Below are 20,525 nucleotides of genomic sequence, written 5' to 3'. Positions count from 1 at the left end.
AGTTCTCTGTCTGAAAAATGTATTACCATCAAATCTGTGAGAGGTAAGATTTCCCTCTGAGACTTAAGGGATGACTTAAGTTCACTAGAGGAGATCCTAAGTACCAGCCCAGTTCAGAGAGGCCAGGAGGGCCCCTACTGCACACTGTTGTGTGGGTCAAGATACAGGAGGTACAAGCATTTTGGATTTACCTAGTCCTGGCTGGATTTCAGTATGCTTATCCAGGCCATGTTCACAGATTTGAGAAGGGGGAAGAGCAGGCTCTTCTCTGAGGTCCTTTATGGTCCCCTTGCTTGCAGGCCTAACCTCCCTATTTCACATTCAGGCAGTATGAGCTGTGCTGCAGAGAAGCCCCTATGTGCCAGATGGAGAAATGAATGGGCATAGGACTGGATGGACTGAACAGGAATGACACAGACAGACTGACATTAGATAGGAGTGATCTTCCTTCCACAATCCTAACAACAAAGGTGTCAGGAAACAGATGAACATTTCTTTGCCCCCTGCTCCACTCCACTCAGATGCTACTCACCGGGTGTGCCTTATACATTGTATGTGTCATGGGAAACTCTTCAAATGTCTTTATCCTGGATGGACACCTGATCTGATTTCCTCCCGTCAAACAACCAGGGAATGAGACACAGTTGTAGTATCTGCTGACAGAAGCAGACTGTACTCAGTAAAACCAACAGAGTCCATGTCCTGAATAAACAGACCCAAAACAACCTCTCCTCGGTGCAACCAAAGTATGCAGGGAGGTGGGTGACCCAGATGGTGGATTTTGGGAGAGGAATGGGGTCATCTTAGGCCTCTCAAGCCCATACTACTTCTTCAGAGGGGAGCACCCAGATTATCTCTCCACTTTGGATAAGCAAAATAATGTCAAATAGATCCCAGGCATCTCACTATCACAGCTTTCCAGGGATGAGAAGCCTAGGTCTAATTGTTTGGGTTAGTTAGAAATAGATAGGATGAAGCTCCTGCATTAGCAGAAGGGCAGAGTGCCAGCTAACGCCTTCTTTCCTCAGCTACCTGATGAGCCATGACACCTTTAGTGGGACTTGGTGCTCTGGCAGTGTAGCTGGAGGCAGGAGAAGGCATGTCATAGGCGTACACATCAAGGGCTCTTTCTCATCAGGAAAGGAAAGTGATTTTGCTTTTATAAACAAGATGCTATGGATTGCACCTGATCCCCTGGGGGTTTCCCAACACTTTGCTACTGGGCTCTCCCCATATCCCTCCTCGGGCTCAGGCTGTTGGCTGCCTGCTGAGCTCTCTCTGCCCTTTCCAGAGGGGATTCACCTTGCTGCTAGGCTGTGACAGCGTATCCTCATGTCAAAATCCTCTTCGTCTGAGTTTTGCTGGGCAGAGGAAGGCACTTGGGAGAAACCATCATCTTCTGAGCTGTGAGAGTCATTCAGCGGGATGTAATCTTTTCCTTCCTGGTAGGAAGAACAGTGAGTGGCCTTACAAGGAGGGGAAGACTCTCCCACAGGAAAGGGCTATACAAGAAGAAGCTGTCAGAGCTGGGGAGAAAGATTCTGGTTTACGTCTTCTTTTTTTCTCTGGAACAAACTATCTGGCTGGGGATTTCTATGCCCTCTGCACTAAGTAGCTGCAAATGTTGCAGGTGTGTGGAGCTGTATGTGAGCCGGAAAACAACCCAGGCCTGCGGCACTTACAGCTCTCCAACCTACACAGTCAGAGCACTGTGCTCCCATGGGCACATCATTGAAGCTTAGTCATGCCTGTTCTGGGATCCAGCACTGAAAGGTTAAAATCAGGGGTCTAAGGATGACCCAGTACTCACATTCAAGCATTTAGCTATCATATGAAATGAAACATCAAGAAGAAGTTAAAACCAGAGCTACATGCTCATTGCAGTTAGAAGTCCTGGTGAGTTACTGCATAGCAGTGATTAATAATAGTTTCAAAGAAATCTGTGTATCTGCTGTAATGGAACAGTTGTTTGGGTCACATGGCCCTGACATTTAGATCCAAGGATGGAGTTTCAGAGCTCCTGGTGAAGTCCTGGTTTTCATTATGCAGGCGTGTGGGAGGCAGGAGTGCCAGGGCCTTGAGTCAGCTGAAAAATTTCAGATAATCATCTAGGGATTGGGATGGAAATGCTGGAATGATGACTGAGAGGGCACCCGCCCTGAACAGAGTGGAGCTATATTAGGATGCAGCTAGAAGGCTACAACAGAAATGAGCTCTCCAGCAGCTCTGGGAAACAGATCTCTCTGATCCAGGAAACCCTGTGTTATCATTTGGCCTATGCAGAAGTATTGCATTGGCGAGGGAGTCAGAGGAGGGCACAGCAAGAGAGCTAGTGGTGGGAGAAGAAAGAGCTGTCTGTAGCTGAGCAGGGACACTGAGAGGTTTTCACCTGCTGGACATTTTCCTGAAGAAGGTTCCCCAGTATCTCCACCAGGTCGGAGAATGTTGGTCTCTCCTTGGGATCACCATGCCAACAGCTCAGCATTATACGGTATCTGCCAAGAAGAGATGCTCAGTTTATGCCACTTCCTACCCCACTCTGGACACTCTAGATAGCTCTGATTCGAACCCATCTGGCCTGTCCTCCAGGCAGCTGCCTAGAGTGAAGGATGTGTTGGCTTATCCCCCACCTTGGCTGAAAGGTCTTTGCATCCCACAGAGGAGCCTGTCCTGCCCTGTGTTAGGATCTGGGAGGTTTCTGACTCACATTTCTGCTGTGGCGTACTCTGGAGCTCTCATCCTGGTACCGTCTTTGAGTCTCTGGCAGAACTCCTCATTGATCTGGACTCCAGGGTATGGAGATGCCCCTAAAGGAGGTTTGAAGAGGGGTGGGAATGTGAAATGTGCCATCAGAAGCCAGTCCTGAGACTGCCCTTCCTCCCAAAACACTGGGAGATGTGGTCACTTCTCATACACAGCCCAAGTCCTTAGTGCTGCCTGAGACAGGCTTCTCTGCCTCAGTGAGCTGCAGGCCGCCTCTGCATGCCTCTCTCCCTTTCACTCTTTTCATGGGTGGGTATAGCCTCCACATTGTTTTTGCCTACATGGATGTCTCTTCCCATCACACCCCTTAGACATTCTTCAGAGTGTCAGGGCCTCCTGCACAGACTCACCCACCACTTTGCTATGTGGGAAGGAACACCTCCCTCAGTATCATGTAACCCTCATTAGCACTCACCTAGAGAGAAGATTTCCCAGAGGAGGACCCCAAAGGACCAGACATCACTCTGGGTAGTGTAGACCTTGTCAAAGATGCTCTCTGGAGCCATCCACTTCAGTGGGAGACGGGCCTGCAGAATGGAGAGGCAAAGGCACAAGTGTTCACTCAGGGACATGTCCCAGGACAGCCCTTCTTGTAGGAATGAGATGAAAGAGATGAAAGGAAACCAGATAGCTCTGCTCCTCTCTCTGTGGAGGAATGGAGGTTTGGTTAGGCCAGAGGAAGGGGTGAAGACACTGAAAGGGGGAGGAAAGAGTATAAAGAAAGAAGAGTAGGTTAACGACAGAGTGAGGGGCAGAAGGAAGGTGACAAAGGTCTGCTGGTAGAGGAGGAGAGGAGCATATACATCACTGGGCCAATGATTCCTGGTCCCAGCTGCACAAGTGGTTCCACTCTTCCCTTTTCCTCAATTTATTCCATCCCCAGAGTAGTTTATGAATAGCTAAAGAGGACCTAATCTGTATAGGGTTTGAGAAGATGGCACTCACACTGCCTTTCCTGACATAGTCTGGGTCCTTGTAGATGTCCCGGGCCAGGCCAAAGTCACAGATCTTCACCACATTGTTCTCTGAGAGCAGGATATTGCGAGCAGCCAGGTCTCTGTGAATGCACTGAGGGCACACAAAGAGTAAAGGGGAAAATCAGAGGAACAAGAACCACCATCAGAAAGTAGAGAGCATCCCCCTCCCCTCCCAGACCTGAGCTGTACTGGGAGAATAGTGGAAATGGGAAGGAGTTAAAGACAAAAATTTCAGAAGGAGATGGTTGAGGAGAGGATGAGATGCCAGAGGACTTATTTCCTACCTTTGTGTACACAGTGCTACCTCAGACTTCCTGAGAAGTGTGAGGCAGATCACTGAATCTCTCTGTGTGTCACCTGTAAAGTGGCTATAGGCAGGTCTTGTCTGGTTAAGCACACACAAAAGAAGAGGGGAGCGAAGGCAAAGGTGAACTCACCTTTCGGGATGCCAGGAACTCCATGCCACGTGCCACCTGGAAGCTGTAGCAGATCAGGTCTTCCATTGTCAAGGGACTTTGCCACAAGTCATCCACTGTCCAGGAGTACAAGAAAATGATTAGACAGTGAGTGGTCTCTTGTTCTCCTTGCCTCTCTCCAGGACTGTGGGATGCAACTAGCCTCTTGGTGAGACACAACTAGTCCTCAGTGCTAACCAGAGGAACCAGTTTCCCTCTGGGATTTTCTGCTTAGGTGGCACATGGCAAGAACTTGCTTAAGGGTGGAGAGAATGAGTCCAGCCTCAAGCACTTGTCAGTCGGACAGAGCTGTGGGAAACAGGGCTGGAAAGGACTTTGAGGGTCAGCTCATCATTCCTGTCCTAGGGAAGACCCACTGAGATCCCCCTCAATTCTCCTTTCTTTAGGCTAAAAAAATCCAAAGGAATTTAATCCTGCTTTCTGGGCTTTGAGTCTGTTACAAGAGACAACACCTGACTGCATTATCCCTGTTCAGGGATTTTCCATGCAGCAGTGATCAACTCCAAGGCCTGATCCCAGCTCCCTGCTGTCGTGCCCTACCCATTCCCCAGGCTGTCCAAGTCTGGCATTGTTTTGGTGGGCCTGGTGAGGAGCTGCTGCCAAGGCTGGAGTGTTACCTTCCTGGATTGGCTGTGCTGTCGGGCTCTTGTGCAGCAGAAAGCGGTTGAAGATAGCGCTGTCGCTAGTCCCAGACCGACTCCTCCTATCTGCTCTCACTGCCTCCACAATGGACTGGACCTGAATACGCAGCCTGGGAGACTTCTCCTGGCAAGGAGACAAAACCAGAAACCTCAGCAGGAAACACACACTGTAACCCCTGTGCCCATGAGCTGCACAGTCTATTCCTGTTCTTAGACTGTAATTCTATCTTGAAAGCACTTACCTTCCACTGCAGAAAGAAATTGCTTCCCTGATGTGCACATGAACCAAGATCACTGTGTAAACCTAATCTACTGCTAGACAGAGGGTGTCTTTGTGCCAGTGTCAGATCGTGTTTCAGGCTATACACCTTCCTTCCACAGCCATGGGACAGGTCGCTAGGGGCAAAGGAAGCTACTTACCCTGTAAGGGCTGAATCCTTCTCGCTTGGTCCTCAGGTAGTTTGAGAGGTTTCCGTACTTGCAGAACTCAACGATAACCATGAGTGGACCTGGCAAGAGGGCACCCAAGATAGGAGAGGAGGTAAGGGCTTAGGTTGGTCAGAGTTTGCCCCAAATCATGTTATGTGCAGCCCTGCTGAGCTGTGGCACCTGCCCTGAGTGCACACAGACACACCAATAGCATCCCCATGTGTCCCTGTGGTCACACATGCAGCCAGCAGAAAGGACACAGCGGACAAACACAGATTTCTGGGAGCAGGCACAGCCTGTTGCCCTGGGATATTTACCATTGGGTTTGGTACAGGCACCCAGCAAATTCACGACGTTGAGGTGATTCCCAATGTGAATGAGAATCTTCAGCTCTGACATCAGCGCTTTGTGCTCGCTTGCAGTAGCTCCCTCTGGAAACACACAGACCTTGTCACGATGCCTCCTTGCAGCTTTTCACTCCCCCTCACCACCCTTCTCTTAGCACAGTATTAATGGGAGTCTTGCTGAGGAGGCTGTGACCCTGAAGCCTTGGTACATTTTGTTATTGCATGTATTCCATATGAAATGTCAGAGCCTTGTCTGGAGATTCCAGGATCCCTGCTATACCATGTAGAGTGCTGCCAGCCGGGGCAGGGACCCAGAGCAAGAGACAGCACAACTTGTTCCCAATGCATTTTTCCTTGTAATAGTTGTGCAGGGAAAAAGATCACTTGAGGCTTACATACAGATGCACATGTTTGAATCTCTGCCCTTTTGGCCTCCACACAGAGATAACGAGCCATAAAACAATTTGAAGGAAAATTCGAAACAAAAGGCATCAGAGCCTCTTGATCATGACTGGAGACAGGAGCTCTCTCAGCTTGAACCTAGAATATCTTTTTATGATTCCTGTCCAGCAGAAAACACAGTGCTGTGACCTTGCCAGCCCTCTGTACTTCATCTTCTCTCTGAGTGCCCAATTCACATCAAATCTTGATCCTCTATTTTACCCTTAGGGTGTGTTCTCTGATTTTCTGTGCCTTTTCATGCTCCTCAGCTTCCCTAGGTGCATTTTGCCTTACTTGAGAGTTTGTACATTTAGTCTGAGAGACAGAAGCATGCTCTTGAGCTGCAGCTAATGGGTCAGGTGAGAGCCATGCCTCAAAAGACTAAAGCCAGGCTTCCCTCTTCAATTGCTGTGCAGGTCATCCGTACACTTGCAGTGGTAAGAACTGCTGAGATGGGCCAGGATTCGGTTTCCACATACAGGCCTCTGCTGGCCAGAGACTGCCTAGGTATTTCATTGGGTGCCAAATGAAAATGTTTCAGATGCCTGTTTGAAAGTGTGGCTATGAAAGCTTGATATCTCACCTTGGATTGACCAGGCTTTGGGTTCAAAGCCAGTTTAGCCCTCAGAGCAGGTTAAGAGCTGCAGCCTCCTTCTTTACCTGGCTCTGAACCTGCTCCATAAACATAACATACAGGCACATTTGGAAGAAGGCAACTGGGAGCAATACTTTCTTTAGTGACCTGCCAAAGAGGGGCTCTGGGTTCTTGTTTGTCCTTTGAGACACATTTAATTCTTTGCCTTCATAAACAGCTAAATTTCCTTGACATCTGAGTTCCCCAAGTCACTGCTGTCTTTCTGCCGCTTGCCTGCCAGTGCAGCTGAATGAGGCTAAAACATCCATGAGGGGAGGCCAAAAGGATCAAGTGTGTTGAGGCCAAGAAGCCATAAACTAAGAGGCTGGCTCCAGCTCCTCTCCCCGAGGTCAGGGCTGGCTCAAGCAGAAGCACCCAGGAGTGTTTGTGGGAGATAAAATATTTTCCAGGGCCTTAAATGCCTTATGCGGAAGACAGGCATTTACAGGGTGGACATTCCCTAGCAGATGTCTCATTCTTTGCTGTCTGCACTAACTGTACATCCTGATTCACTGCCCACGTACCTTTCAGCATTTTGACTGCTACGGTTTCACAGCTGTTACTTTTATTGATCCCAAATGCTGATGCTTCCACCACCTTCCCAAAGGCACCATGACCCAGGACTTTACCTACAGGTAAGGAGAGAGGCACTGTGAAGGAAGGCAGGTGCAGCACAGGCAGAATGGAATGAAAAAAAAGCCCAAAATCCTAACAGGAAACCATGGGAAGAAGAAAAACATCATAAAGGAAAAGGAAGGAATGCAACATGTGCCCTTCCCAGGTGGCTGCTTGCTCTGTCGGTGAGAATAAGAGAAGGGATGATGGAAGGAACTGAGACATGGACAAAGCAGAGGAAGGAAATGGCCCTGCAGAAGTGAAGGGCTGTTTGTTGCCCTCGAGCAGAGCGTGAGGGAAAGGTAAATGTGACACCTTGCAGCAGAGCAGCCCGGGAAGCCCTGGCTGCAGCACGCAGTGGCAAGGAGGGGGTCTGGCTCACCCAGGCGCAGGCGGTCCCGTGGGAACTCCCACTTGCTGGAATCATAGGGCAGGTACTCGCACTGCTCCTCCAAGGGCACCTCGCCGGGATCCATGATGATGGAGAGGTAGCCCGTCTTGATGTCTGCATGGGCTGGCTGCAGGAATCAGCCAACACAAAGGGTGAGAAAGATGCTCCCCTGGCACTGGGTGCTGACTCCCAGAGGGAATTTGCTTCCTTTGCTTGACTTGACTTGCTTCCCCCTGGCAAAGGCCATTCCCTGTCACCTCCGTTACCACAACCCTTGTTCTTGGCAGTGAGAGTGCTTGAAGCATCACTCAATGACCTCCTTTTAGTGGATGCTCTCATACAGCCCCACATCACAGCAACAGTGTTTCCCCAAACCCCACTATGCCACCTCCCCTGCCCTGGGACAGTCACGTACCCTTTTGATGTTACAGAAGATGAGGATAAGGAGGATCCAGAAGAAAACAGCGATTACACCAGTCCCAATCAGGATGACAATCTCCACATTGGTCCTGTCATCAGAGCCTGTGGGATGGGAGAGAAATTGTAGCTTCAGAGATTCCCATTCTGTGCCCCAGCTCAGTTATCCCTAGTGGCCTGTTTCAGGATGTGGGGAGGTGTGTTTGCCTGAGCTAAACGTGCTCCAGACTACAGATCCTCTTGTAATAGCATCATGCCACCAACAAGGCCTAGGGGCTTTCGCTGCTTCCCTGGTGTCACAGGGAAGAGGTGTGGGACCTTGGCCACACTCCTACTCCTACCCCTTCATCCCCAGGGGTGCTGTGGCTGCTGGTACCTTCCACAGAGACGCTGGCTGAGGAGTTCACACAGCCCTTAGCGTTGCAGACGCTGCACAGGTAGAGCCCAGCATCCTCTTCCCTCACTCTCTGAATGCTCAGCCTCTGGTTGAAGTCTGCCAGATCAATACCTGTAAGGCAAAGAGGGTTGTGGTGGTCACTCACAGGGAGGGGCAATTAGTATACTGAGCTCATTCAGGCTCACAATATGGCTTCTAGTTTTTTGGCTGGTTCATTTTAGATGGGAGAATGAAATTACACCAGCTGGTAGGGGCTCTCTTCTGTGGCCTGATGGCCCTGGAAATACCCTAGAGGGGCCTTTCCCAGGCAATGTATGGAGGGGTCAAAACCCCTGCAGACCATGCTGGATGGGGTTGTTGCCCAGGCAATGCAGCTGGTGTGCCAAACTCTGCTTCAGCTCCAGGACCTGTTCCCTTCCCTCTGCAGTGTGCCTGGATCCTTCCCATGTTCCTTCCATGGGATCTGGGTTGGTCCCTATGTGAGCAATAATTTCAGCCGTTGAGCTGAGAGTAAGATGAATAACTTTTTTCTCTCTACTCTCCAGCTGAATGTGCACATGCAGACAGTGCTGAGCCAAGCCCTAGGGCATAGACTTGGCCAGTAAGACTGCATCAAACTGGGGTAGAACATGATTATAACCAGAGTTCAGCCAATTCAGTGAATGGGTGCCTTTGCCTGGGCACAGCAACACCCAGAAGCCAGCAGCATTCAGCTCTAAAGCCATCCGACATGATTCCCTGCCTTTGATTCACCCACAGCCCACTGTACCTGACACTTCTTCTACCAGTTTCTCGTCTTTGTACCAGCTGATTTCAGGAATGTGGTTGCCGTCCACCTTACAGCGCATCTCTATGGAGTCACTGATGTTCACCCAAATGTCCGTCAGGTTCTGCTTGAGGCGGGGGATCTCCAGGGCTGGAGGAGCAGCACAAAGAGGAGGAGGGGAAAACGGGAAACTGATTGATCAAAAGAATATCTGTGTTCTTGGGGGCCTTTGGGTCTCTGACCCCTGCTGAAGGGTGTCTTGAGAACCCAGGTGCCCTGCCTTTGCCACCTTGAGTTTAGCTTGTTTGCGTGGCTTCCCCTGGGGACGGGCTGGGAAGCTGATGGCAGCAAGAGCATCAGCTCTCCTCTGTCATTCCCGCTTGCCCTGTGGACCCTCACCCTGCACAGAGATGTATTTCTTGTGGCAGTGCTTCTCCCGGGTCTTCCTGTTCTGCACCTCGCACACGTAGTCTCCCTCCTCGCCCAGGGAGATGTTGGGGATGGTGAGCAGCAAGGTGGCATCATTGGAGTCTGGCTGGAAGCGCAGCTCCCCCTGCATTTTGGTGGCATAGTGGTGGACGTTCTTGCAGTCCAGCACGAGGGGATTGCCCTCCTCATCGTGGAGCTTGGAGAGGTTCAGCCGATACCACTGCAGGTTCTCATAGGTGTAGTTGTCTGCATTGCAGCTCAGCTGCAGGTCCTGCCCCTCTATGGGCTCTTCCGAGGGCTGGGACTCAATCTCGAACCCGTCTGGAATGGCTTTCAGGAAGGAAGTGAACATGTGAATGAGTTTGCATGGCTGAGCTGCCAGACACAACAGAATTGTCTCCCTGGGCTTAGCTCTCTGAGGCCGCCCTCCATACTCATCCAAGGTAAAGGAAACCAATGTAGAGCAGAACTGTGACATGCAAACTGCTGGCAACAAACAGCTTAAGCCCAACAAGTGCTAAGGGATATGCTGAAGTCCCAGGGTCCAATTAAGATGAGGTCACAAGTGAAACAAGTCCAGGAGGTCTGAATTAGGCTGTTACTGCTCTCAGCTCAGCTGCAGCATTCTGGATTGCAGACATGCCTGCTTTTACACAGTCAGGCTGGACAACTGCACATGCAGAGCATCACTGGGGCAGCAACTGAAGATGTTTATTTGCCTCCACAAAAGCTGGTGGCTCTGACAGCACAGGTACTGCCTGTGAGGGCCTTTAGCCAAGGTTTCTGTGGTCTGTCCAGAGACGCATGAAGATAAACCTCTGCTGTGCCCTTGTCAGGCTCCCTGTGCCCAGCAGACAGGGACAGACTCCTGCCAGCACAGGGTACCGCTTATACAGCTCCATATGGGCCACAGCTGTTGAGCTCTGGCTTCTACAGACTCAGCTTCCTCCCACCACCAGAACCCGGTGGGGACCGTGCCGGGGGCTCCGGCCAGCAGGACCCGGGTTGGGAGCAGTGCCACTAGAGGATGCTCTCGGACCAGGCACATCCCCAGCCCAGGGAGCTGCCTGGGCCAGAGCCAGCAGGATGTCCCCAGCGCTGGACCTAGGTACAGGCAGCACTGGCTCACCCCCAGGCCTGCCTGCCAAACTCTGCCCGTGCTGTCTGCTGCCAGGCTCCAGGCTTTTGCCGCTCAGCAGAGCTCTGAGGTAGCTCTGCTTTCCTGTTGGCCTCCCGATCACTGTTTAAGGTGCTAACTGCAAATGACAAGATCTGGCAGGTCTAGCGTCCAACTTGTTTCTAGCAGAGCTCATCTGGTGCAGTTGGAGGGGACATCTGCACTACTCACTGGTCACGTAGAAGTAGATCAGCCGTTCATCTCGACCCACTTTATTAGAGGCAATACACTTGTACATGACTGAGACGTTGGCCTCTTGAATGGCCAGTTTGCTGACTGTCTGATGGGGGAAAAGAGGACAAGGAGTTAGGAAGAGCAAGAGGGGAGAGAAGTAGGATCAGTGCTGCTCTGTGGCAGACAGCAAAGCACCAGCAAACGTGGCCCCAGGTGGTAGCTGTACCCAGGAAAGGGTTACACAAAAATAGTCCCTTATTCAATAGCCCTTTGTGCATTTCAAGCCTCATCTGCTGGCTCTAGGAACAGCAACATGTTTTTATTCCTGATCTCTGCTCCTTTTTATGGAGCCCAGCCAGCACAGATGCCTCTCCATGGAGGTAAACTTCTTGCTAAGCTCCTTGGGTCACCGTGGGGACAAGCCTGTGCCCAGTAAGGGGGACATGAACAGGATGCAGGGCTGACGGATGGCTGAGCTTCCAAGCTTTATAACAGTGGGGAGAAAGGGAAAGGACACCAAAGCTCTGATTCTCTGAACCCTCTCCAGTTAAGTGACTAGTTGGGTGTCCCACAGAGTTCAGTGGAGTTTACAGGTACTGACAGACCTGAGAACACTCCTTTAATCCATAAGGGGAAAATAAATCTGTGAAAGCATCCAGCTCTCACCGCTTCAAGAAAACCTATCATCTTCTCTCTTTAAGTGTGCATAGACAGGGCCCTAAAAGGTTCCTCCTCCCTCCTTCCAGCAAGACACGACTAAGGTTGGGCAGAGAGCCAGGCTGCTGTCCTGGGAGCACAGACCTGGGAGAGGCTGCCTCCAAATAAGCCAGGAAAGGCAGCAGGGTAGTAAGGATGTTCTCCTCCTCCCAGCTCACGCTGTACGTGTGTGAGAAGCCAAATGTGTTGCAAGCACTCCCCTTAGAGGAGATCTGCAGTTTGAAGCACAGGTTTCTCTTCCCTCCCAGTTTAAATGACAAGTGGATCCATGCAATAATCCCTCTAATGAGACAATGTTTAACATGAAAAAAAATATATTCTTCCTACAGGGAAACTACTTTGCCTTTTACTATTCATCCCATTGGGAAGCATTTCCGTTGTAAATGGCAACATATTAGCCTGTGTTAATCAAAGGAACTGAATTCATTCAGTGCATATTCAATACAGCTGAAGTGACTTTATTACTAGTACTTTTGTGTGTTGCCTTTTCCGTTTCTTGGGGTTATTCAATACAGCTGAGGTGACCCTATTGCTGGCACTTTTGTGTGCTGCTTTTCCTGTTTCTTGGGGATTTTCCTTCTAATCTGTGCTATTATGTTTGTGTTGGGCTTTCTGGATTTGATGTCATCCTGCAGTGCATGGCTGTGCACTGCACACCCTGCGGCTCATTCTGGCCTTTCCGGACAGAATAAAAACCAGAGGAGGGTGGTACGAGTAGAAAGGCAGAAAGGAGAAGGAGAGAAAGCAGGTTTGAGGGCATAGCATCCTACTGCAAGTTGAAGAGCTCTTTTAGCCCAGAACTCTTGCATTGAACCATATGACCAAAGTTGCACCCCCAGGACAGTTACAACTAAGTAGACAGAATGAGAAGGACACAGCTTAGGAACAGGAGGAAAACAATGAGGAATACAAAGAAAAGATCTAAAGGGACCAAGATCAGAGTCAGATGTGGAGGGGGACACAAGGGCTTCTCACCCAGGAGCTCCCACTACCCATGCTCGCCTGCCTGGGGGACACCAATCACTGCCTCTCCCTTTGGCTGCTCCAGGAGGAGAAGCGTCTGCCCCTGCCACCCCTTTGGCAGAGTGATGAACTCCCGCCAGGCCAGGGGACGGGAAGTGCCTTTGGAGGTGTGTAGGAAAACAGGAAGTGACTTTCGGAAACAGGGGCCCCTTTGTTTGTTCTGCATCCCTCTGTGAGCGGCTGGTGCCCGACACCAGTGGGAACAGGAACCCCGTCATGGCACAGACCTGACACTCGCAGCTACCAGAGAGACAGAAAGAAACAGGCAGCAGAATGTGTAGGTCACATGCTGCAATAAGGGAGAGATGTTCCTTCCAGAGAGGAAATGCTGTGATGGAGAAGTGGGCTCTGTGGGGCACATATGCTGCACTCACAGACCTGCAGCAGAGAGATGCCAGCATCTCCATATCACCCTCACCCAGCTGGGATGGGGGCAGCTGGATGAAATGCCCTGCCACACACATGCACATTCCTGATGCCAGAGATTTCCTGGTCAGTCTATGACTCCTGCTCTCTCTTCCCAGCTGCCCAGGCTACTCTATGGGGTTTGGCTCGCCTGGAACAGCCCATGCAAAAGTGCTCAGAAATGGCCACAGCAGCCCCTATAGCACACATCCCCCGTGCCCTCCCTAACTGGGTGCCCTGCATTCAACAGCAATCAGTGTAAATCCTCCTGCATAGTCAGCCCCAGGAGGAGCCTCTCTGGATATAGGGTAATTCCTCAAAGATGACAGTTCTCCCTCGCCCTGGGGCTGCCTGGTACTGCAGCGTCCCAGAGCTGGGAACGGCTGCTCATGATTTACTTTAGCAGCAGAGGTGTGAAGTCCTCCCCAAATCCGTCTCTGCCAGGCTTGGTTCTGCTGGCTGATCACAAAGGACCCCTCCGAGGTGCCTGTCTCCAGCTCCTCGCTCCGGATTGGCTTGAAGCTTCAGCCTCACCTTGTTCCTCCCCTCCACGAACTCCACCCAGGTGTCGATGCTCTCGATGGGGTTCACTGCATCCTGCTGCGACACATCTTTCCAGTCCCTGCACTCGGGCATCCGATCCCGCTGATGACGCCTCGCTGCCCGGTGCCGACTATTGCTAATTCAGGAGCCGGGGAAAGAGGAGAGAGATGGAGAGCAGGTCAGCTGGGAGAAAGGCAGCAAAACCAGCTTTTGTGTCTGAGAATTGATGTCCCTGGCCTCTAACTCTGCAAAATTTCCTGTGTCTTTCAGTTATCAGTTCGAATGTGGTTTATAAGGGTGCCCCACAGCCACTAGTGAGGCAAACCTCTAGAGATGCGAAAATCAAGGCAGGGAACAGATACAGGTCCCAGGCAGTGTTTTCACCCCCAAACTGTGGTTTCATCTTTCCCTGCTAGGGGCGGAGGAAGATAGGGGTGAAATTGGTTCATGTGTGCCTCCGGCAGTTCTTCATGCCTCTGCTCAGCAACAAGGCCTTAAGCCCCTGCTGTGACTGAGAGTCAGGAATATCACAGCCTGGCTGGGTGCTGGCCTGGAGAGCACACGGTGCAGCATCCCAAGGTGCTTCTGCTGCTCCTGACTCAACAAATACCATGAGGGAAACATCTCTTACAGAGATGCTACTAGCATCTCACAGGAACACAGTGGAACCTCTTCAGGCTGAGACAAGAGAGCTGGGAGAAGTGCCTAAATCTTCCAAGGACTGGGGATGCTGCAGCCTGCAGCCTGCTTCTGAAATGCAGCTGGGGCCGGGAGACAGCAGGGTCTGCCCAAAACACAGGGTGGGAGGTGTGGAGGGAGAAGGCTTATGGTAACAGGGAGGCAAGAGGAGAGCTGAGCACCCAAGGGCAGTGGCAGTGTGGGGCAGAGCGCTTGGCAGAGCAAACACACCATCGAGCTGTGTAAACAACAGGAAGCTGGAAAGAAGCCTCCTGCATCCTCTGGAGCTACGCTAGGCAGAAATATGGTGGCCTTGGGAGACAGTGCTCATAATTCATGGGCCCCTCTGCTTCCTGACAGGGCCACAGTGCACTTGCATGCAATGAAGAGCTCTCTGGTGTCCCTGGCTCAGTAACAGCCTCTACAGGGCTGCAGGACCTGCCTTCCTCCAGGCACCCTGATGTCCTCCACCCTGACTGCTCTGGCTATAACTCCCTAGCATCCCTTTTCCTTCTTCCTGCCACTAAAAAATGTCACTGTAGCCCTGCCTGGTGCTGCCCCAGCTTCCCAGGGCACAGTTAGTGGGCATGCACCCTTCCTGTTTACCAATTGGTGCTGCCTGCACAAACACCTTCCTGGCAAACCATTCCAGCTGCTGGCTCTTCCCCTGGATTCAGCAGCTCTTCCCTGCACACAGCACCTCTGCTCCCCTGCCTATGTGTACTTTAGCTTCCATCATTACCAAGAAGATGAGGAAGGACCAAAGAACCACGGGGACCTTAGGGCAGGAATGAGTTGAGCCCCAGCTCCTGTCCCAGGGTCTCACCAAGGGGATGTGTGGGACCAGCCAGGCTGGGGAAAATTCCCATGTGGCTCACAAGTGTCTCTGGTGGGCTTCATTCTGCCTCCCCACAGTGGGTGTTCAGTGCTCCAAGCTATCAGTCAGTGCTGTGCTCCTCTTGCCATGTTGTGGCTGGGAGAGCAAAAGTGAGATGGGGTCTAGGACACAGCCATGGTCACAAGAAGCCTGCAGTGCCATGCTCATGGCCTGGTAAGACACGGGTGTTGGAAGAAATGGCACTTACAGGCTGCGTCGGGAGAACATGCGACAGGGCATCCATGGCCTCCACTGCCACTGGATCACCTCTGGTGCTGGGATGCCATAAACTGTGCAGGTGAGAGCCTGGGGGCTCCTCCGGGAGTAGATGCTGGGGGAAGAGGCTTCCTTCTCATGGATGCGTGGAGGAACTGCAAGGATCAGAGTGACACCGTGAGGTCAGCCCCTGCATCCCCATAACACGCACCCCTCCCCAGGCCCATCTCTAGAGAGACTGGGCACTAAAGCACTGTGGCTCTCAGGGCAGCTCTTGGGGACCTCAGACCTGCAAGGCAGGGCAGATTATACTTAGATTCAAGCGGTGTTTCTCCTTTCTCTGCAGAGTGAGACTGCCTGGATGCTGTAGAGCTCAAAGCACTGTCTGGCAACCCCCAGCACAGGGCTACAGAGCCTGCTGGAGTCAAATCTCCAAGCAGCAGTGCCCTTCCAACACTTTCTCTGCTGGCATCTGATTCCTGCATGACTGGGACTGGTTTCTGTAGGTGAAGTCTTCCCAGAAGGTTCCCACCCAGAGAACTGCTCCAGCTCCAGGCTTTGTGTGTGCTGTAGCTGCACTGCCCTTAAGTCCACATCAGTCAGGGTCACCTCTCAGATCTTGCCCTGGGAAATGGCTCCTGAGCAAGGACATATCCTGCCAAGAATGATGGAGCCAGGAACAGAACTATGCCATATCGCCAGGCCACAAGGAACCACCCTCAGTGTAACCAGAGCATCTCTCAGCAATGAGGAAGGAGATGATGTAGGTGCCAACTGCTTTAAGACAACAACAAGGACTTGGTCTTGGAGTAGCCCAAAGGCTGGGACTATGGGATCCCCCCCAGCCCCAGCCCTGAACCCCTCCCTTACCATTGACAATTAACTGGAGGCTGATGCGCTTCTCCAGCCCTGCCAGCCTGTTCCGCAGAACCAGCGTGTATGTCCCAGCGTGCTGCTCCAACACATCCTTGATCTGCATTGAAGATTGAGATTGCTTGGGAATTAGCTTCCCGTCCTTGTACCTGCGGGGAGGCAGAGAGAAAATGCAGCCATGGGGAGGAAGTATCCCACTGGCAGCTGGGCAGGGGTTTGCTGGTCCCCATTAGAGCACAATCAGGGCACCCCTTGCTAGCACTGGGGACCTCTCTGGAGAGACCCCTGGGGTTTCCCTGGACCTGAGTGACGGGTCCTATACGGATGTGCCTGGGGTTGGGGATGTTGTAGCTCTGCCATAAGCAGAGCTCTCTTGCTCCTCTGGCCAGCCTTGATCCCTGCTGCAGGGGGACAAGAGGGGCAAGCTCCATTTGAGCTGCCAGGACCACTTCTCCCTGCAATGTCACCTCCTCCCACCCCAAGCTGTGCAGCTGAAAGCCAGGGTAAGTGGGAGAAATTACCCCTGTGAGTGGAAAAATGTGACATGTGGGACAATCCTGGCCGCCGAGGGGGCAGGCTGAACTTTCCTGGTTGGTGGAGGGAAGGAGAGGGGGAGAAGGTGGTCAGGGTAAGAAAGGTGCGTTACCACTGGAAGTCTGGTGGGGGGTAAGCCACGACTTTCACTGCCAGCTTCACGGCTTCGTCTCCTGCAGTGGCTTCTATCACCGGGCCCTTCCTCCACTCCACGTTGATGAAGGGCTTTTCTGTAAGCAAAATGGTGAGCATGGAGGAGAGGAGAGCACAAAGGGACAGGGTGTTACCAAGATCTGCTCTCTCCATAGGGCCTGACAGCAAGGACCGAGGACAGGCAGGGTGCTGAGGCAGTGCAGTTGACAATGATTACTTCTCAGAAACAATGAAGTCAAAAGAACCAAAATCCACTATTGTCTTATCTGCTCATATGACCCCCAGCCTCTCTTCTGCATCCTTGGTCCCAGCAGGGTCCCCTCCCTGGAGCAGATGGGAGTGGGTGCCAGGCAGTGCTGGACAGGTCAGCACTGCTTTGAGACTCTGGCAGCTGAAGAGCTGCCTCTGCCTTGCTGCTGGGAGCCATGAGGGGCACAGGGAGGTTGTGTTGCCCCATCACATTCTGCTGCCAGGAGACAGCCACTCAGCGCTGATGGCACCTTGTGCTCCTGCAGCTCATGCCTCCCAGGCCAGCCATGCCACAGGGATGCTGCATTGCCACAGAACCACAAGACCTGTGTGTCCTGTCATCCCAGTGGTGTTCGGGCCAGTCTGGTGTTTGCATTTCACTTGTCATCTTGGCATGTTGCTGAATGTGACTCTAGAGTGGTTCTGGGGCACAGAAGGGCTGAGGGACTTCTCGGGGATGAGCAGAGTGGGATGGAGGTGCAGGAGCCCCTTTACTGTTTAAGCAGTCTGGGGCTTGCTGTGCTTGCAGCTTGGCTCTGGCTGTGGCTCTGCAGGGGCTGGAAGGCACCGTACCATGCACAATGACGTCCGTGCTCTCCTCCAGCATCTGGGCACCGTTGGTGGCCGTGCACGTGTACTTGCCCAGGTCCTGCTGGCTGACGTTGTGCAGGGTGAGGATACTGGAGAGCTCCGTGTGTGTCTGCAGGGACCGGCGCTCAGGCTCTATCACTGCCCGCTGTGTCTGTGGGAGATGACAGAGAGAAGGGGATGAAAGACATCAGCAGGAGGGGGCTGTGCAAGCCCTGAGGCTGGGATAAGAGCTTAGCATAGAGTTCTGCTCTTATCTGCAGCCCAGTAACCGGGATGGGAGGCCTACAGGTACCTGGACAGTGATGCCCTCACCGATATCTTATTGTTCACATGAGCTAGAGGCTACAACAGGGGGAAAACACAGTGGGGAAGGGAAGGAAAATACAGGAAAGGACCCCCTCATAGGCTTTTGGTAAGCAGGACTGTGTGGCTAGAGTAGCTCTTAAGCCAATGATATTTGCTCTGGACTTGCACTGGTGGAAATGAAGTCAGTGTTTGCCCAGGAGAGCCCCAGAGCAATAAGACCTCAGCAAGGAGGAAGAAGGGTCTTCCCTCTGTCTGCCTTCCACTGCAGGAGAGAAAAATGGGGAAGCACTCTGATCAATATGTGCTGGGCTCATCATCGTTAGCATCATGAAGCAGAGGCCTGCCAGTGATGTGAAGAGGCACACATGAAGGGGCAGGAAGGAATGACTTGGAGGGAAAGTTGCCCAGTGCTTCTGGAGCTGCTCTGTTTGCTGATACCTGTTTGCCAGGGTAAGTCCACTGGAAGCGGATGCCAGAGTTGAACTCAGCCCACACTGTGCAGTTCAAGACCAGCTTCTCTCCCACCAGCAGCTCCATGGCTTTCTTGGGATACAGCTGGATGTCGTACAGCTCACTCCCTGATGAGGAAGAGGTAGTGGAATGGCATTTCAGATCTATTAATGCAGTGACAGGAGACTTCAGTATGACCCCCTGGTGCTTGGTGTATCTCCGTCTGGCACACAGAGGAGATACAAGCACCGTGCAGAGTCAGTGTAGCTAGAGAGGACCATGACAACCCCATGAGCCACAGTGATAAACTTCACAGTCATCCAAACTGCTCCCCCCCACACCTTCCCAAGTATTCACCTGCTATATGGATGATGAATAAATTGGACCTGAAGACCTTCTTGGCAATGACAGTCTCACACTGGACATACAGGGAATCCCTGATCAAGTGTGTTGGTACCTGCACCCCCTTCTTGTTGTCCCAGAAAGTGCTCTTCCCATCAGGGTGGATGAGGGAATTTTGCTGGAAAAATCAACATTTTGCCAACTGAAAAAAGAAGGTAACAACATTCCCACCCCACCCCTTCCAGGCTTTTTGCTGGCTAACACATCCCTTTTGCGGGAAGAAATGATGCAGCATCGTGCTGTGCTGGCCTCCTGCCCTCTCCCCCAAGGGTTTGTCATCTAGGAATCCCAGCCCCCCCTATACCCTGAGCACCGTATCCTGCACCATGAGCCTCTCCATCTGCAGAGTGGGCCAGAGACTTCCAGGAATGGAAACTTCTAGTGATAGCTAAGGAAACTGATGCTGATGTCCCAAACATCGGCCCCACTGGGATGAGTGCTGACCTTGGGTAGTGTCCTTCCCGGGCAAGGGAAAGCCCCCTGGCCCCCAGAGTGTCCCTGGAGGCCGTTGTACAATAGTAACACTCATCCTGGAAGGATGTATTTGCATTGTAAAGAAAAAAAAGGGCAAAAAAAAAAAAGAAAGGCACAAACAAACTGATAACAGAGCTGTTTTTAGTCATCAGCCCCAGGGCTGCAGCCTCCTCCCGTGGGGATGCTGACCACCTAAAGGGTTTGTAGATCACAGAGGCCAGAGAAACAGGGGATGCTGCGGGGAAATGGCATTAAAACAAAGTCTTGTTTTGTTTCATAATGCTCCAGGGAAGAGAAGCAAGGTTGGCAGGAAACCCGTCGGGTCTGCCCAAGGGAACTGGACAGCACAGCTTCAACCAGCAAATAAAACGAGGAAGCCAGTGGCTTGTACTTTCCATGGAAAATGTGTCCCATGCATTTTCCATTCCTGGCAGTGCCTGTCCTGCTTCCACTCAGGTAATTACAAATGCAGAACAAATGAACATTGTGGTCCAGAATCTCCCACTGGCCGAGCTCTCACCAAGATCAGCGTGACGTTAAGATCAGGGATGGACACGAGGCATGGTACCCAAGTGTACTCCTTCTTGCTGATGAGGAGGGTCTCCAGCTTATTGATAAATGGCTGTTCAAAATCTGAAGAAGAGATATAAGGAGAACAAGTTACTAAACAGAGGCAAGAAAAGAACTGGGAAGAGGGACCAACCAGAAGAAAATGACGCTTTCTGGCTTGCTTTGCTACAGCATGAGCTTGCCAGAAGGAGTGGTGCTGAGCTGGATGGATCCATCTGCAATGTGTAACACTCAGAGGAGACACCTGGAGCTTGGAAATGCAAAGGGAGCAGCCTGGGCCAGCCAGCTCCTCCACATGGAACACTGTACCGGTGGGGCGGCACTTGTGTGACATTTGGCACGACTGGAAGTCACCTCTCCTTTCCTGTCCCCCTCAAGGTTTCTGCCTGG

At 51.9% G+C, this 20,525-nt stretch overlaps 1 protein-coding gene across 4 annotated transcripts in view; it reads right to left on the bottom strand.

Moving 5' to 3' along the window:
- Window positions 1-20,525, bottom strand: part of FLT4 (fms related receptor tyrosine kinase 4) — a 56,785-nt gene that overhangs the window by 5,637 nt on the left and 30,623 nt on the right. For all 4 annotated transcript variants that reach the window (XM_061360098.1, XM_061360097.1, XM_061360095.1 and 1 more), the window contains exons 4-28: window positions 20,086-20,198; window positions 19,047-19,209; window positions 18,678-18,817; window positions 17,916-18,084; window positions 17,053-17,170; window positions 16,404-16,555; window positions 15,526-15,688; window positions 13,754-13,898; window positions 11,072-11,180; window positions 9,694-10,053; window positions 9,298-9,444; window positions 8,508-8,639; window positions 8,130-8,236; window positions 7,706-7,841; window positions 7,233-7,337; window positions 5,604-5,717; window positions 5,278-5,366; window positions 4,834-4,981; window positions 4,178-4,272; window positions 3,709-3,831; window positions 3,179-3,290; window positions 2,708-2,807; window positions 2,390-2,495; window positions 1,303-1,442; window positions 533-653 (exon numbers count right to left, since the gene is read on the bottom strand). In XM_061360098.1, the coding sequence (XP_061216082.1) occupies window positions 533-653; window positions 1,303-1,442; window positions 2,390-2,495; window positions 2,708-2,807; window positions 3,179-3,290; window positions 3,709-3,831; window positions 4,178-4,272; window positions 4,834-4,981; window positions 5,278-5,366; window positions 5,604-5,717; window positions 7,233-7,337; window positions 7,706-7,841; window positions 8,130-8,236; window positions 8,508-8,639; window positions 9,298-9,444; window positions 9,694-10,053; window positions 11,072-11,180; window positions 13,754-13,898; window positions 15,526-15,688; window positions 16,404-16,555; window positions 17,053-17,170; window positions 17,916-18,084; window positions 18,678-18,817; window positions 19,047-19,209; window positions 20,086-20,198 (3,407 nt within the window). The remainder of the gene's footprint in view (window positions 1-532; window positions 654-1,302; window positions 1,443-2,389; window positions 2,496-2,707; window positions 2,808-3,178; window positions 3,291-3,708; window positions 3,832-4,177; window positions 4,273-4,833; window positions 4,982-5,277; window positions 5,367-5,603; window positions 5,718-7,232; window positions 7,338-7,705; window positions 7,842-8,129; window positions 8,237-8,507; window positions 8,640-9,297; window positions 9,445-9,693; window positions 10,054-11,071; window positions 11,181-13,753; window positions 13,899-15,525; window positions 15,689-16,403; window positions 16,556-17,052; window positions 17,171-17,915; window positions 18,085-18,677; window positions 18,818-19,046; window positions 19,210-20,085; window positions 20,199-20,525) is intronic.

The sequence above is a fragment of the Neopsephotus bourkii genome, unplaced genomic scaffold, assembly GCF_033783945.1.
Source record: "Neopsephotus bourkii isolate Nb327-2 ecotype Australia unplaced genomic scaffold, CSIRO-AGI_Nbou_v1 NB_1016, whole genome shotgun sequence".
In the NCBI taxonomy this organism is placed as follows: domain Eukaryota; kingdom Metazoa; phylum Chordata; class Aves; order Psittaciformes; family Psittacidae; genus Neopsephotus; species Neopsephotus bourkii.
The sequence above is the reverse complement of the archived record's forward strand: the minus strand, read 5'-3'. Positions and strand labels throughout refer to the sequence as shown.